Here is a 13,085-nt window from a genome sequence, read left to right as displayed (position 1 = left end):
TCCTCAATGGGGACTTTGACCTAAAACATGATGACCCAAGCATGAAACCCATGCTTTAATAACTCATAATAATAATAATAATAATAATAATATATTTCTCCATTCTTTTGATAAGTACAGACTACAGTTCATTATGACTCCAATACATTTATGAAGACCGAACCTAGTTCCAATTTTCAACACTCCCTCTTAACTCGGGAGGTATTCAAAATGAAAAGTACAAGGAAGATCTCAGAACACATGAACCATGAAGAATTTAGGCACCACAATGCCCTGGATTAGATTCCTGACCAGGGCAATCTATCCAAAGTCCTTCAATAGTTTAGGCACCACAATGCTATGGACTAGATTCTTGACCAGGGCAATATCCAGGTGGGACTAAGATGGACTAAAGCTTTCAGCCTCTCTAGTTACTATCAGGCTTACTTACTAACCATCAACCCAGGGATCTAAGTGCGTATCCAATGTCAGAACTCCATGACCAACGTCACCATCCCTACTTCGGGAACTAGACATCAAAACAAAGTGTTGGCCAAATGTACTCCCAGGCAATGTCTCATACACAAAGCCTCAACTTTCTTGATTATTACAATCAGTAACAAATTCTCTTCGATCAAACAAATCGGTAACAACAAACCTCTCCCAATCAAAATGATCGACAACACTAAGCATGTAAAACATGATATCAAACTTCCGAGAGATTTACCTGTACAAACACAACCCCAATCAGTAACAAACTTTCAAATGTATGTAAATAAACACAAACTTATCAAACTTCCGAGAGATTTACCTGTACAAACACAACCCCAATCAGTAATAAACTTTCAAATGTATGTAAATAAACACAAACCTTTGGGGTCTTTCAGACAACTTGATGTTGCTATTCATATTTTCACAGTAGGACTTGGATCTTTCCATATGAATCTTGACAGAAGATTCCTACTTTTCATGCAGCAACATACTCTACAAATAGATCCAACTCTTCTTATCTCTATTTTCAACAACTCTTCAAAATACATTCTCCAATTTCAAGTTGTCCATCGTGACTATGATATGACCTCCCTCTCAACTAGGGAGTTATATTTCATCCAAGCTCCCTCTCAAATTAGGGAGATTTCTTTCATTTAAGCTCTCTCTTAACATAGGGGGCTCAACTTCTTTTCTACGACATTGGAGAATCTTTCATGGCTTCCATCTTTCTCATCAGAGTTATCATGACCATCATCATTCCCATAACTTTCTTCATCGTGCTTATCATATCAACTTTACTTTACGAGCATCTTCACCATTTTGAAGATTATGTACCTGTACAACTTAGATAGCAAGCACAACCAAATCTATAGAAGCATGAAGTTAAGCATATCAAAATCACAGAAGCATTCAACTTTAGACATCAAAATACTCAAACTTAGTTACACACAAGAGACACATACACTTCAACTTCTTGCTAAGGTTTTTGTCATAAGCCATAGACTACTTCATGAAGACTTTGAGCATTTCATAACAACTTTCATTACATCTAGGGTTTCAATGTATCTTCCAGAGGTATGACAACTCTTACTGCATCATATTGCAAACCCTAGAAACAATTAAAACAAATATAAATCTGCAATATATCTAGCAACTTTTAGAATTCATATGTTAGACTTCCTACTAGGATTTCATACAAACCCTAGATTTCATATATGAGATCAAAACCAATCATAGTTCAATCAACAACATGACTAGCTTCCACTAGGATTTGTTGTAAACCCTATATTTTTCTTAACAATCATCAATCATAACTCAAATTCAGATTTCAACAATCTTACACAAATCTCACATTATCATATCATATATTTGAGATTTGGACTTCTAATAAGGTTTAGTTACAAAACCCTAGAATTCACAAATACTATCATCCTAGAGAATCAAAATTCAACTAGGGCTTAGTTCCAAACCCTAGGACTCATAACCATAAAAAATTAGGTCAACTCATATATCTAGGATTCCATCATATGTGTTATTCAAACCCAACTACACAAATATCAATAAGAGTTAGACATATAACAAACTTGATCAGACTTGGTTTGATCGGACAAACACACATTTGCCAAGGATTCCATTTCTAAGACATTATATGAGTCTTGCTTATACACCCTACCAAACCCTAATGATCTAGGGTTTCAATACAAAACATAACAAACCCTACTTCAAAGGTTCAAGATTTCAAACATTACCACTCAAACCTAACAAGCTAGGGTTTCCATACCCATACCAAAATCCCAAACATGACATCATCAAAGCATCGACTAGTTTCTTTAGACTTCATCAATAACCCTAAGTAGGTTAGGGTTCCACACATTATCATCGACATACCCTTAAGTTAGGGTTTTTCACAAAGAACCTTTCTAGGGTTCCACAAGAGTAATCAAAGATATGAGGAGGGTAGATTTATCTAATGATGAATCGCCCAATCAAGAATTTTTAAGATTCAAGAAAGCTAGACAAAAAGATGTCAGTAATAGTTTATCAAGGATGAATATGAAGATAGCAAAAACTTGTAGTTCAAAACATACCTCTTGTTTCTTAACAAACCTTGTAATTCCAATGCTTTGTCTTGTGAGGCCTTCTTTCTCGAGTCTTCAACAAGTTTTTCCTAAACAAGGAAAAGAGTAGAAATGTGATTAGTATTTAATGCAAACAAAATTGGATAGGTAAGGAAGACTAAGAATGAAAATGGTAATAAGATACTTATCTTTGGAGGTTGGTGAGGGCTCCCTCCAAGCTTGAGGGATACCTATAATCTTAAGAACGAACAAAAAATGTTTTTCCAAAATATGTTAAACCTACAAATACTAAAAATCAAAAATAAAATATCTAAAGCTTAGATCAAAGACTTAGTAGTGTAAGTCTCTTATATCTAGTTCTTCGGGCTTAATCTTCTTTGGAGATCCTTCTTCAACAACACTGGCTTGGTCTTTGCTTCTTTTCTTGTTCTTCGGATTGTCAGGACAATCAATCCTGTAGTGACCCATTTTGTTGCGTTGGTAGCATTCTATCTTGGACATATCAAACTTCCTTCTTGGCCCTCTTGACTTCTTGGAGTGTCCTTTCTTGTGAGAAGTGAAGTATGCATTTGAAACCTTTTCTTCTTCATTGTTGGATACTAATGAGATTCTCATTTCTTCTTGAGTGCAATCATTCCACAATTTCTCAAAGGTAGGAGCTTCTTTCTAAGTATTGAGACCTGAAGAAAAAGAACTCCAAGTAGGTGGTAATCCCAATAATACAGTGATTACTAGCTCCCTTTCTGGTACAATTTCATCTATGGCTTGAAGTTCATCTCTAATTCTAGATATCCTCACAAAGAAGGAAGCCACAGAAGCCACAATATCATCATTTGTCATTTTTGTAGTCCTTAACTCATTCTTCAAAGTTGCTACTTGACCAATATTTTTTATAGTGAATAATTTTGACAATGCTTCATACATTTCTTGAGCATGGTCTATATTGGAAATGTATGGGACAAGATTGTCCTTTATGCTTTCCACCATTTGTGTCATGGCCAATATCTCTGACTTTCTATACTTCACTTTGTCTGCAAAACTGGATTCTTCGGTAGGTCTCTTCACCTTTCTTTTGACCAAATCCAAGACCTTGTTCTTTCCAAGAATGAGGTTAGTTCTCTTTTTCCAAGATTTGTAGTTTGATGCTCCTTCCAATTTGTTCTCACTCTTTATTGTGTTAGACATTTTCCTTGAAGATAGTGAGCTTCTTCTCTTATAAGAGTTCCTTATATGATCCCTTGATCAATCCTTTAGATTCCTTCTAGTAGATACTTCAAAACTGCCTTTTTCCTCTACCTTAGCTCTGATACCATGTTAGAAAATTAGAAAAGCATAATTTTTTTTTTATATAGATAATTACTTGTGATTCTTTTATCTTTATGTTCTTTTTTATCTTTTAGTTCATCAAGCAATTACCAAAACAATAACACAAGGACAAAGTATGTAGGCGGATAGCCAGGGCAAAACCCCTATCTAGGGGAAAACCCAGTCACAATTCTTCCTTCAATAGTTTCTCGAGATAATCCAAGACTCTTTGACCTAGACAAAGACTTCCTCCACACCAAGTCAACCCTCAATCCTTCTTGCAAATGATAGCCCTTCAAAAGAAACTTCGACCTAGCAGCATCAACAACAACTTCGACCCAGTAGCAACAACAACAACAACTTCAACTATACTAGAAAAACTTCGATCTCCCTTGATACAACTCAAAAATGAGTGAGAGTTGTCCCAAAATTTCGATCTTGAGGTCTTCTATCTTCCTCCAGAAACTCGCACTTCTTTCCAGCTCCTTTTCTAGCCCTTTACCAACTTCGCACTTCCAGCTTCCAACTTCAGATATCGAACTATGAGTGAGAGAGTGAGATGCCCCAAATGAATTCAAATTGCCTTGTATATATAGCCTTCTAGGAGGTCGAATTACTCTACTTGAGGCTGACTTGATCTTCTTGAGGTTGACTTGGTGTGGAGAAGACTAAATTCATTTTTTACTCAAAAATAGTTCCTTTTACATGATTAGAAAGCCCAAGAAGGGTCTCTTTTATTGTACAATGACTTTAATGACTCGGAATAAATCCTAGAAGTCCTCAATGGGGACTTTGACCTAAAACATGACGACCCAAGCATGAAACCCATGCTTTAATAAGTCATAATAATATTAATAAAAATATTTTTCTTCATTCTTTTGATAAGTACATTTCATTATGACTTCAATACATTTATGAAGACTGAACCTAGTTACAAATTTCAACACCAAAGGCTTCACAGAACATAGTCAAACAATCCTTGGCAATTGATAGAGACTCCCACTCAACAATCGTGGACAAAGGAGAGTCTTTTGAAAATGATTATTGACCATCTCAACATCTACTGGCAAAGAAATACCTCTATGAAAAACCTACAGGTGAGCTGACTCCAACTGATAATGAAGCACATTAAAAGTTAACACATAAAAATTGGAAGCCAAAGGACACACTTGTCTAATAGAATTGTGAAGATGGATGCAAGAAAACAAAACATTTTCCACTAAAGCTAAAGTTTGAAGCACACAAGAATATGGTATTAATCATGTTAACACATTGTTGGTCCAAACCAAGACAAGTCAACATTTTTGTGATGAATGTCTAATCAATATGATCATAAGCTTTGTCAAAATCAATTTTTGAGAAGAAAGGCCATTGATCGGATTCCTTGGCCCACTCCATGGCCTCACAAGTTGATAACAATATATTCAAAATAACCTGCCTTCATACAAATCCTTTTTGTTCTTGGCAAACTAATTTCCTTACCACACCCTGTACTCTCATAGCTACTACCTTAGCCATGATTTTATAAGCAACACTCAACAAAGTAATCAGATGCCACCCACCAATTAAGACAAGCTCACCCCCTAGGTTGTCTAATCACCAAGGGTTGAAGCATAGTACTGAAGTATTCCCAGCTGGTGCTAATGCTCAAGGGTAGAATGCTAGTCAAAAGGCGTAGTTTATATGGAAAGTACTGGGTGAGTATGGAGTTTCTGTTGCCAAGGAGTGTTTTTGTGAGTAGCTCAATTTGATGAGTAACCAATGAGTTTAAGGTTTCAAGGCGGAGGTCATATGGATAGGTTACTAGGTATATTTCCACATAGGTATTAGTAGGTATGAGGTGGAGTGTCCCTCTCAAGTAAGAGTGTAAGTAACAAAGTCTGATTTCCACTAGTCCCAAGGAGGAATTTGATGAGTTTTTTCCCAAGTAGGAGGTGCTATCATTATATATGAGTCTCTTGTAGCGTTCTTCAAAATAAGCTTGATCAAACCCTAATTAAGCAACTTTGAAAGGCCACTTGAAGAGAAAACCTCATAAGCAAGGCTACAAAAATGATTCCACAATATATCCATGTTGCCTTGTAGATCTCACAAGACATTCCATCAATTCCAGGGGATTTCCATTTTGCATTGAGGAAAGGATGGCAAAGAACTTGTCCTTCATGAAGTCTTGTGCAATCTATCCTAGTCAGTCAGCGGTCAAAACCTTATGAGGAACCGACATGCAGAAAGCATCCCTAGCAATCATAATAAAATCTAACAAGGGTTAAGAAGAAAATGTGTTCTAAAAATGCTCACTAAACATACCTCAGATCATAGTCGGTTTCTCCTCGAGAGATCCATCCACTCAACATAGACCAAGCACTCTATTAGCGACCACCACCTTCTTTAGAAAATCAAAGAACTTCCTTCGTTAGCCTATTGAATCCACTGTAATTGTGCACACACTGGGGCCCCTCTAGCAATATGAAATTATATATTACTCCTCCCTCTACACCACTGTCTCAACTCGAGTTGTCTCCATTTGAAGAGTAATGTTATGCAAATCCTCCTCTAGAAGGGTATGAACCTCCCACAACATCCATCTGGCCTCTCAAAGCACTTTTTGGGGTTATGCATGACCATGTGACCCCACCTTCTCATAAACTTCACAGTGCAATGAATAGCCACCTTCCACCACAACAACCATCCTCTGTATAGTACATATTGTCTCTGTTTGTAACAATTTTTTTTATTTTATTTGCTTTGCTGTAAATTTATATACTCAGTGTAATCAGGTTTAAACTATGTTGCAATTAGCATTTCTGTTCTCTTTTTATCATTTATCTTAAATTTTTGCTTTTTGTTATTGACAAATCAGTTGTATGAAAATATAAGAACATAAGGGGAACACTAACAACATTTTGTTTATTTCCTTTTATGTTTTAAGTAAAATTTAAGAGACATTTGCATACTATTCTGTTATGTTCATTTTAATTTGCAGTTGCTCAATAAAACAGAAAATCTATAAAAGTTGTATAAGTTGAAAAGGAATAATAACTGCAAGAAGAAAACCCGTTAAAAGCTAGTGTTTTGTTTATCCTTCTTCCTACTCACTTCCACTAGGGAACACACAAGGGTAGTTGGGGACCTCTTGGGCTTTAAAACCAGGTACCAATACCACTTAACTGGTCACTTAGCCCATGAGAGTGATTGTTAGTTAATGCTCAAGTTATACAGTTTTGAGCAGCAACACTATCAAATGCTGAATTGGTGTTTGAAAGGACCTAACCTGAAGGCATTCTAAATTCTCTGGGTTTTCTGTAGTCAATAATTTATTTGAGTAACTTTTGAAATAGAACAGGGTCAACTCCCTTAGATTTTGACCATTTGTAAAGATACTTGCTTTATCAATATTCAATACATGCTACCTGCTAGTATATGCTTGGTATTTGACATAACAAATAACTCTATTAGAAAAGGCAGAATAATACAAGATGGTTTTGATATATTCTACTATTTCAAATATTATAAGCTGAGCTGGAAGTATCACATAATGTAAGTTTTTACAATTGAGTGCATTATTATTGTGAAAATAATTGATGTATGGCCATTAAAAGTTCTGGCAATTCTTATGGATGGACGATTCTCCTTGCGTAATAAGAGCAATATAATACTTTATCAAGATACAGACATTAAATTATACACTATTGAACTTAGAACTCTTTCGAGTATGGCATATATCTAATCAACAATTTAATATGGACTTGTATTCGATAGAAATACTGAAAATTTATTGTTTTGTAATATCGCAATTCCAGTTGATTGAAGGAAATTGACTATGTTCTAAAAGCTGATTTTGTATGTCACCATCCTACATGAAACTGCAGTTTCAGGTTTTTCAGCCAACTTAAGATGTGCACTACTAATGTCTTGGCAGTTTTCATCAAAACATACATAATCACTTTTTCTTAAATCCGCTTGCTAAATATGTTTTGTGTGATGAGCAGTTAATAAATTAAGGAAATTTTGTTCTTTTAATAAGGAATAATCAATTTTCTGTCTTGTTAGTATGAACTGAATTTCTTTTATACCAACTCCTGAAAATTAATTGGTTTTTGCCAGGCCTGGTATCAGCTATCAAAGACATTGGCAGAAGAAACTGCATGGAAATTTGCAAAGGAAAAGGGTATCGATCTTGTCACAATAAATCCAGCTATGGTGATTGGCAGGCTTCTACAACCTACTCTGAATACAAGCTGTGCTGCCATTCTACAATTAATGAATGGTAAGAATACGATATTTGGGTCAAGTACGATGGGTGACAACAATGCCTATAAACTTTCTCTATTATCACTGTGAAGTTCTTCTAGATATTTCCATTAAATTCCAAAGCTCTCATTTGGAAGACCACAAATCCATTTTTTTAGTGTTACGGCTAATGTGAATTTTGCTCGTATTGTGGTGGTTAATCTTGACATAATGGTCCCTTAGTGGTCATGACTATCATTTATTGTACACCATTAGTGGGGCAATGATTAGCTCGCATTGTTTGATAGGGTTAGGTTAATCTAGTGCTAACACCTATAAAATCATTTTCTCATCTCAATTATACAACACTCAAGTGCATATGTTATTCATGCTTATTTGGATATAGTGGTTGTAAAATCCCCTCTTTCTAGACAAGCAACTCAACCAATATACACAAAACAAAATATCACAGAATATAAGCTCAACCAAGATAACAGATCTGTTTATTAATACCATTGTAAAATCCCTTTTTGCTAAACAAATAACTCAACCATCATACCACAACCAAAAATACCATAGCAAACAAACTCAGCCAATATATTCTGATCTGTTTTATTAATCTAACCTGGAATTACATGCTGGAGCAGCCTTTTCAGTTACAAAAATAGATTTCTAGAAACCACTGTTTTACAAACCGGCCGTTTCGAAACCGAAACGGCCGAGTCGAACCGTTTCAATAGCCTCAGGACTGACCCGGCCAAGTAACCGGTCCGGTTGACCGAGTCACACATGACTCGGCCGAGTCATCCAATGACTCAGCCGAGTCATGTGTGACTCGGTCAACCCGGCCGGGTCCGATATGACTCGGCCGAGTCACAAGGGGACGGCTGGGCAGCGTAAAAACACAAAAAAAAATTCACTTTTTTGGTCCTGGTTATTTCCATTTTCTGTAGTTATTTCCAGCCCGAGTTAGCAAGATGATTTCAGGCCGTTTTCCGGGTTAAAGAGGCCCCGTTTCAGCTCCCTGTCAGCGTTTTATTCAGCTCACAGTGCAAGGCTGTTAACAGTTGGATAGGTGGCAGAAAATCCCAGTACTTTCATACTCAGTTTGGCATCAAGATTCAACACAACCCACTGTTAGTTGCACAGAAAACTAAGCTAACTCAGTGTGAGTTTATGACTGAGGGAGAGGGCTTGATTTTCAATGTGACCTGGCAATGACTTTAGCAAGACAACAAGGGAGATAAGATTAATTTTCTCTGTGTATTAATCTCCTTAAAGCAATATAAAATCCCCTTGTGGATTTTTCCAGTGTCTTAGACCAAAAATAAGTATCTAAATTTCCATGTTTGTGTGCTTGCACTAATTTCTTGTATCAGCTGAAAAGTGAAAGATAGTAGAGTAGTTCTTTATTTCATGTTAAATGCAAATTTAATGTTATATCAGTTAGCTGATACAAAGACCAGCAAGCTATATTCTGCAGAATCAGCGAACAGCAGTTACTAAACCTCAGTCAGAAACCCAAAGAATTGTTGGTTGAGAGGGAGGAGATTGCCTAGTAACAGATTTGTCTCTATTTGTTGGTTGTGGGGATATCAGTTATATGTTTATGATAAGTTTTGGGCATTAAACCATGCAAAAACTTGAAACTGGGTGGGCTACAGCAATACAATAATTTTCTACATGGTATCAAAGCATGAGAGAAGTCAAATTTGATATAGTGGATTGGTTCATGAGCCTACTTTGATCATATGTTGTCTTCCATCTATATTATAATGCTGTGCGTTTGGAAACATGAATGAAAATCTTTAAAATTATGTTTAAAATATTTAAAATTATGTTTTTTAATAAAAAAAATAAATATTTAATGTATTTTTTACAACGACCGAGTCACTGAAATCGAGCCGGCCGAGTCATTACCATTTCGGAGTCGGAGTCGGAGTCGATCCTCGGCCGAGTCGGAGTCGGAGTCGGAGTCTTAAAACATTGCTAGAAACCCCTAAACAGCCATGGCTAATGGTATGATTTGCTAGGAAAATAAGAGATGATGATAGTGTGAAAATTCTTGAATCTAACACATCAAAAACCCCTACTGCAATTACTGGTTTACAATTTCCTACTTGTTCTTTGCATTAACAAGTTATTTAATTTCATGAACATCGATGTAAACACTATTGCAGTCTTCACAAATATACAGATCATGAACTGAAATAAACTAAGACTATCATACAAGGGACACCATTATTTTTGGACAATCGTCCCTGGAAAAACTGAATTTGGAAAAACCGGTGCAGCATATAGAGGGTTTGTATTATTAAGCAGATTCCTGAATACAACTAGGGTGCCAGATATGGCTCACCCAACAGAGAAAAATCCTCGCAGAAGTACCTCTATCCGAAGATAGAGATTCTGGCAAATTCAACAACTAGATGATCAAACCCCACAGATGACCCGGCGGTTCCTAGTGCTGGGCAGCGATGGCTGCTCCAAGCTCTGCGCTGGAACTGCGTCACCTCCTCTAGGCGTTGCATCACCCCCACAGTGAGCCTCCCTTGCTCAAAAAGTCGATTTGCTGAACTGCTCCCTCTTTGCCCCACTTAATCTCCCCAACGCTGCCTCTAAGGGCCTGCGTCAACCCCTATGGATTCTACATCAGCCCCTACGGCCTCTGCGTCGCCCTCTCTCGCACTGTGCTGTCTCTCCCAGTGCTGCTCTGCCTCTCTGCAATGTATTCTTCGGCTCGAGCTGAAGTTTCCTTGTCGAACTGCCCCTCACTACAACTCAGATTACTAGCTCGATTTTCTCAGCAAACCTCACCCCAAAAAAATCGAACTCTTTGATCGCTTTTGGTGTGTCTCCAACTGACCCTCAAGCCTCCTCTTATACTTTTCCTATTGATGAATCAACGGTCGTGATCTAATCTCTAATCAACATCTAAGATTAGAACTGCCTTGATACTCGTCACTTAGAACCTTCTCACCCATATTTTTATTAATACACATTAATATTTTTATTTTCCTAATTTTAGACTTAGGAACCTATTAAAAAAATATTAATTATTTTAATAACTTCTCATTTGGGTGGAATTTCTCCAAACGATTTCTGGGTTTTGGAGATCTCACGTGTTCTAGCCCCTCCACAAAATTTCAGAGCTAGAGCACAACTGATGTTACCCAAAATCATTAGATAGTGCTCAAATGTCTCCTTGTATTGTTGTAAATTACTATATTGGAGTAGATTTTATTGATGGTTCAACCCTCCCTTTTGATGACATGGCTTAGTGAATGACGACACAAATTGCTGAAAAAAATTGGTGTTGGATAGGGCAGCAAAAATCTGGGCTAGAACTATCCACAAAAAAAATACTCTCAATGCGCTGATAATAACTGGTATGGCCTCCTCAAGTGATCTCATGCGCTGGAAATGAGTGAATTAGCCCCTTTTTTCTCACACGAATTGCAGATGGAAAGTACAACCTCAAAAAATCCCACAATCTCTGGTTGTACTCACAACCTAGAGCACGAATCTTCAGCAATAAATACCAATGAAAGATTTGAGTGATCTTTCCTTCTAATTAACTAGGGTGGATTTGTTTCACCACTGAAACTAATTCGCTGAAGGGTTTCACCCTTAGTACTACAAAGCCACAAGAAATCTCCAAATTGATATAAAGAAATGACTATGCATGCCAAAAGAGTGAGTTCCAATCTCTCTTTTATCCTCAGAATTGTGAAAATTTCTACACTGAAATTATATCACTGCAGCAACTGATTTATTTCACCTACTTATTATTCTCAATAAGTTATTTACAAAATTCCTTCAACAAATATTAAAATAAATTCTACTGCAGTTATCACACAATTAACCAGAGAAAAAATACATGCACAAGAATCAATCACATGGACAGTTATTTTTGGACAATTGTCCCTAGAAAAAACCAATGCGGGAAAACTGATGCTGCAGATGAGGGCTTTGTTAATCCTCAGTAGCAATTACTTTTACAAGGAATGATTTTACAGAGAAACTGAAAGAAAACACCAGAGACTTTCCCTCTGAGACCCTTTGACACTTTGGAGACCCTGCTCCCTCTTTTGCGTCACCCCTGCGTCACTCTAATTGATCCAGCGTGGCTCTGAGTGGCTCTGCGTTTCTCTGCATTAGCCTGCGTAGGCCCTGCGTCTCTCCTCTGGACTGCGTCTCTCTTTCTGCATTGTCTTCCACTGCCCCTGCGTCACCTCCTCCTCGATCACTGCCTGCTGCTGAAGCCCTCCTCTTCCTCCACCCTACAACTCCCTCTGAAATCAATCTCCTCTTCCTTGAGAATCAAATTTCCTTGAGATACTGAGTATCTGTCGGTGTGTCTCCAAATGACCCTCAAGTCTTCTCTTATACTTTTCCTGTTGATGAATCAACGACCAAGATTAAGTCCCTAATTAATGGCTAAGATTAAAACATACTTGATCCTTGTCTCTTAGAAGCTTCTCATCCTTATCTTTATTAATACCCATTAATATTTTTATTTTCCTATGTTTAAACTTAGGAACCCATTAAAAATATTAATTATTTTTATAATTCTCCATCTAGTTGGAATTTCTCAAAACAATTTTGGGTCTTGGAGATCTCATGTGCTTTAACTTCTCCAAATTTCAAGGCTAGAGCACATCCGATGCTACCAAAAATCAACACTCCCTCTTAGCGAGGAAAGTGCTCTAGCAATGTTTCACTACAGAAACTTCACATTGATCTTCCGCAACGGTACCTGTGCTGATGCTTGGCTTTCTGCCTCACATCCCCTGCACTGCTGCCCATGACACTGCCATTGTCACTGCTAGTCCTTTATTGCAGCTCCCTCTCAACCTGCTGCATCATGCTGCCCATAGCACTGCGACTGCTAATTGTTGCACTACAACTTCTGATACTTATCCATTATTGAAATGGATTCTTTACCATCCCCATCTTCTCCCTGAAATGAACAAACTTTGTTCTTCGTAGAGCCTTGGT

General features: G+C 37.2%; 1 protein-coding gene across 2 annotated transcripts in view; it reads left to right on the top strand.

Annotated features, from left to right (window-relative positions):
• The window catches only part of LOC149166842 (phenylacetaldehyde reductase-like), a 522,913-nt gene that overhangs the window by 376,522 nt on the left and 133,306 nt on the right, over positions 1-13,085 (top strand). For both annotated transcript variants that reach the window (XM_089432778.1, XM_089432779.1), the window contains exon 4: positions 7,959-8,121. In XM_089432778.1, the coding sequence (XP_089288904.1) occupies positions 7,959-8,121 (163 nt within the window). The remainder of the gene's footprint in view (positions 1-7,958; positions 8,122-13,085) is intronic.

The sequence above is a fragment of the Pinus tabuliformis genome, chromosome 5_1 (genome assembly GCF_031772625.1).
Source record: "Pinus tabuliformis cultivar Carrire ecotype Pingquan chromosome 5_1, CPIR1, whole genome shotgun sequence".
Taxonomy (NCBI): Eukaryota; Viridiplantae; Streptophyta; class Pinopsida; order Pinales; family Pinaceae; genus Pinus; species Pinus tabuliformis.
The sequence above is the reverse complement of the archived record's forward strand: the minus strand, read 5'-3'. Positions and strand labels throughout refer to the sequence as shown.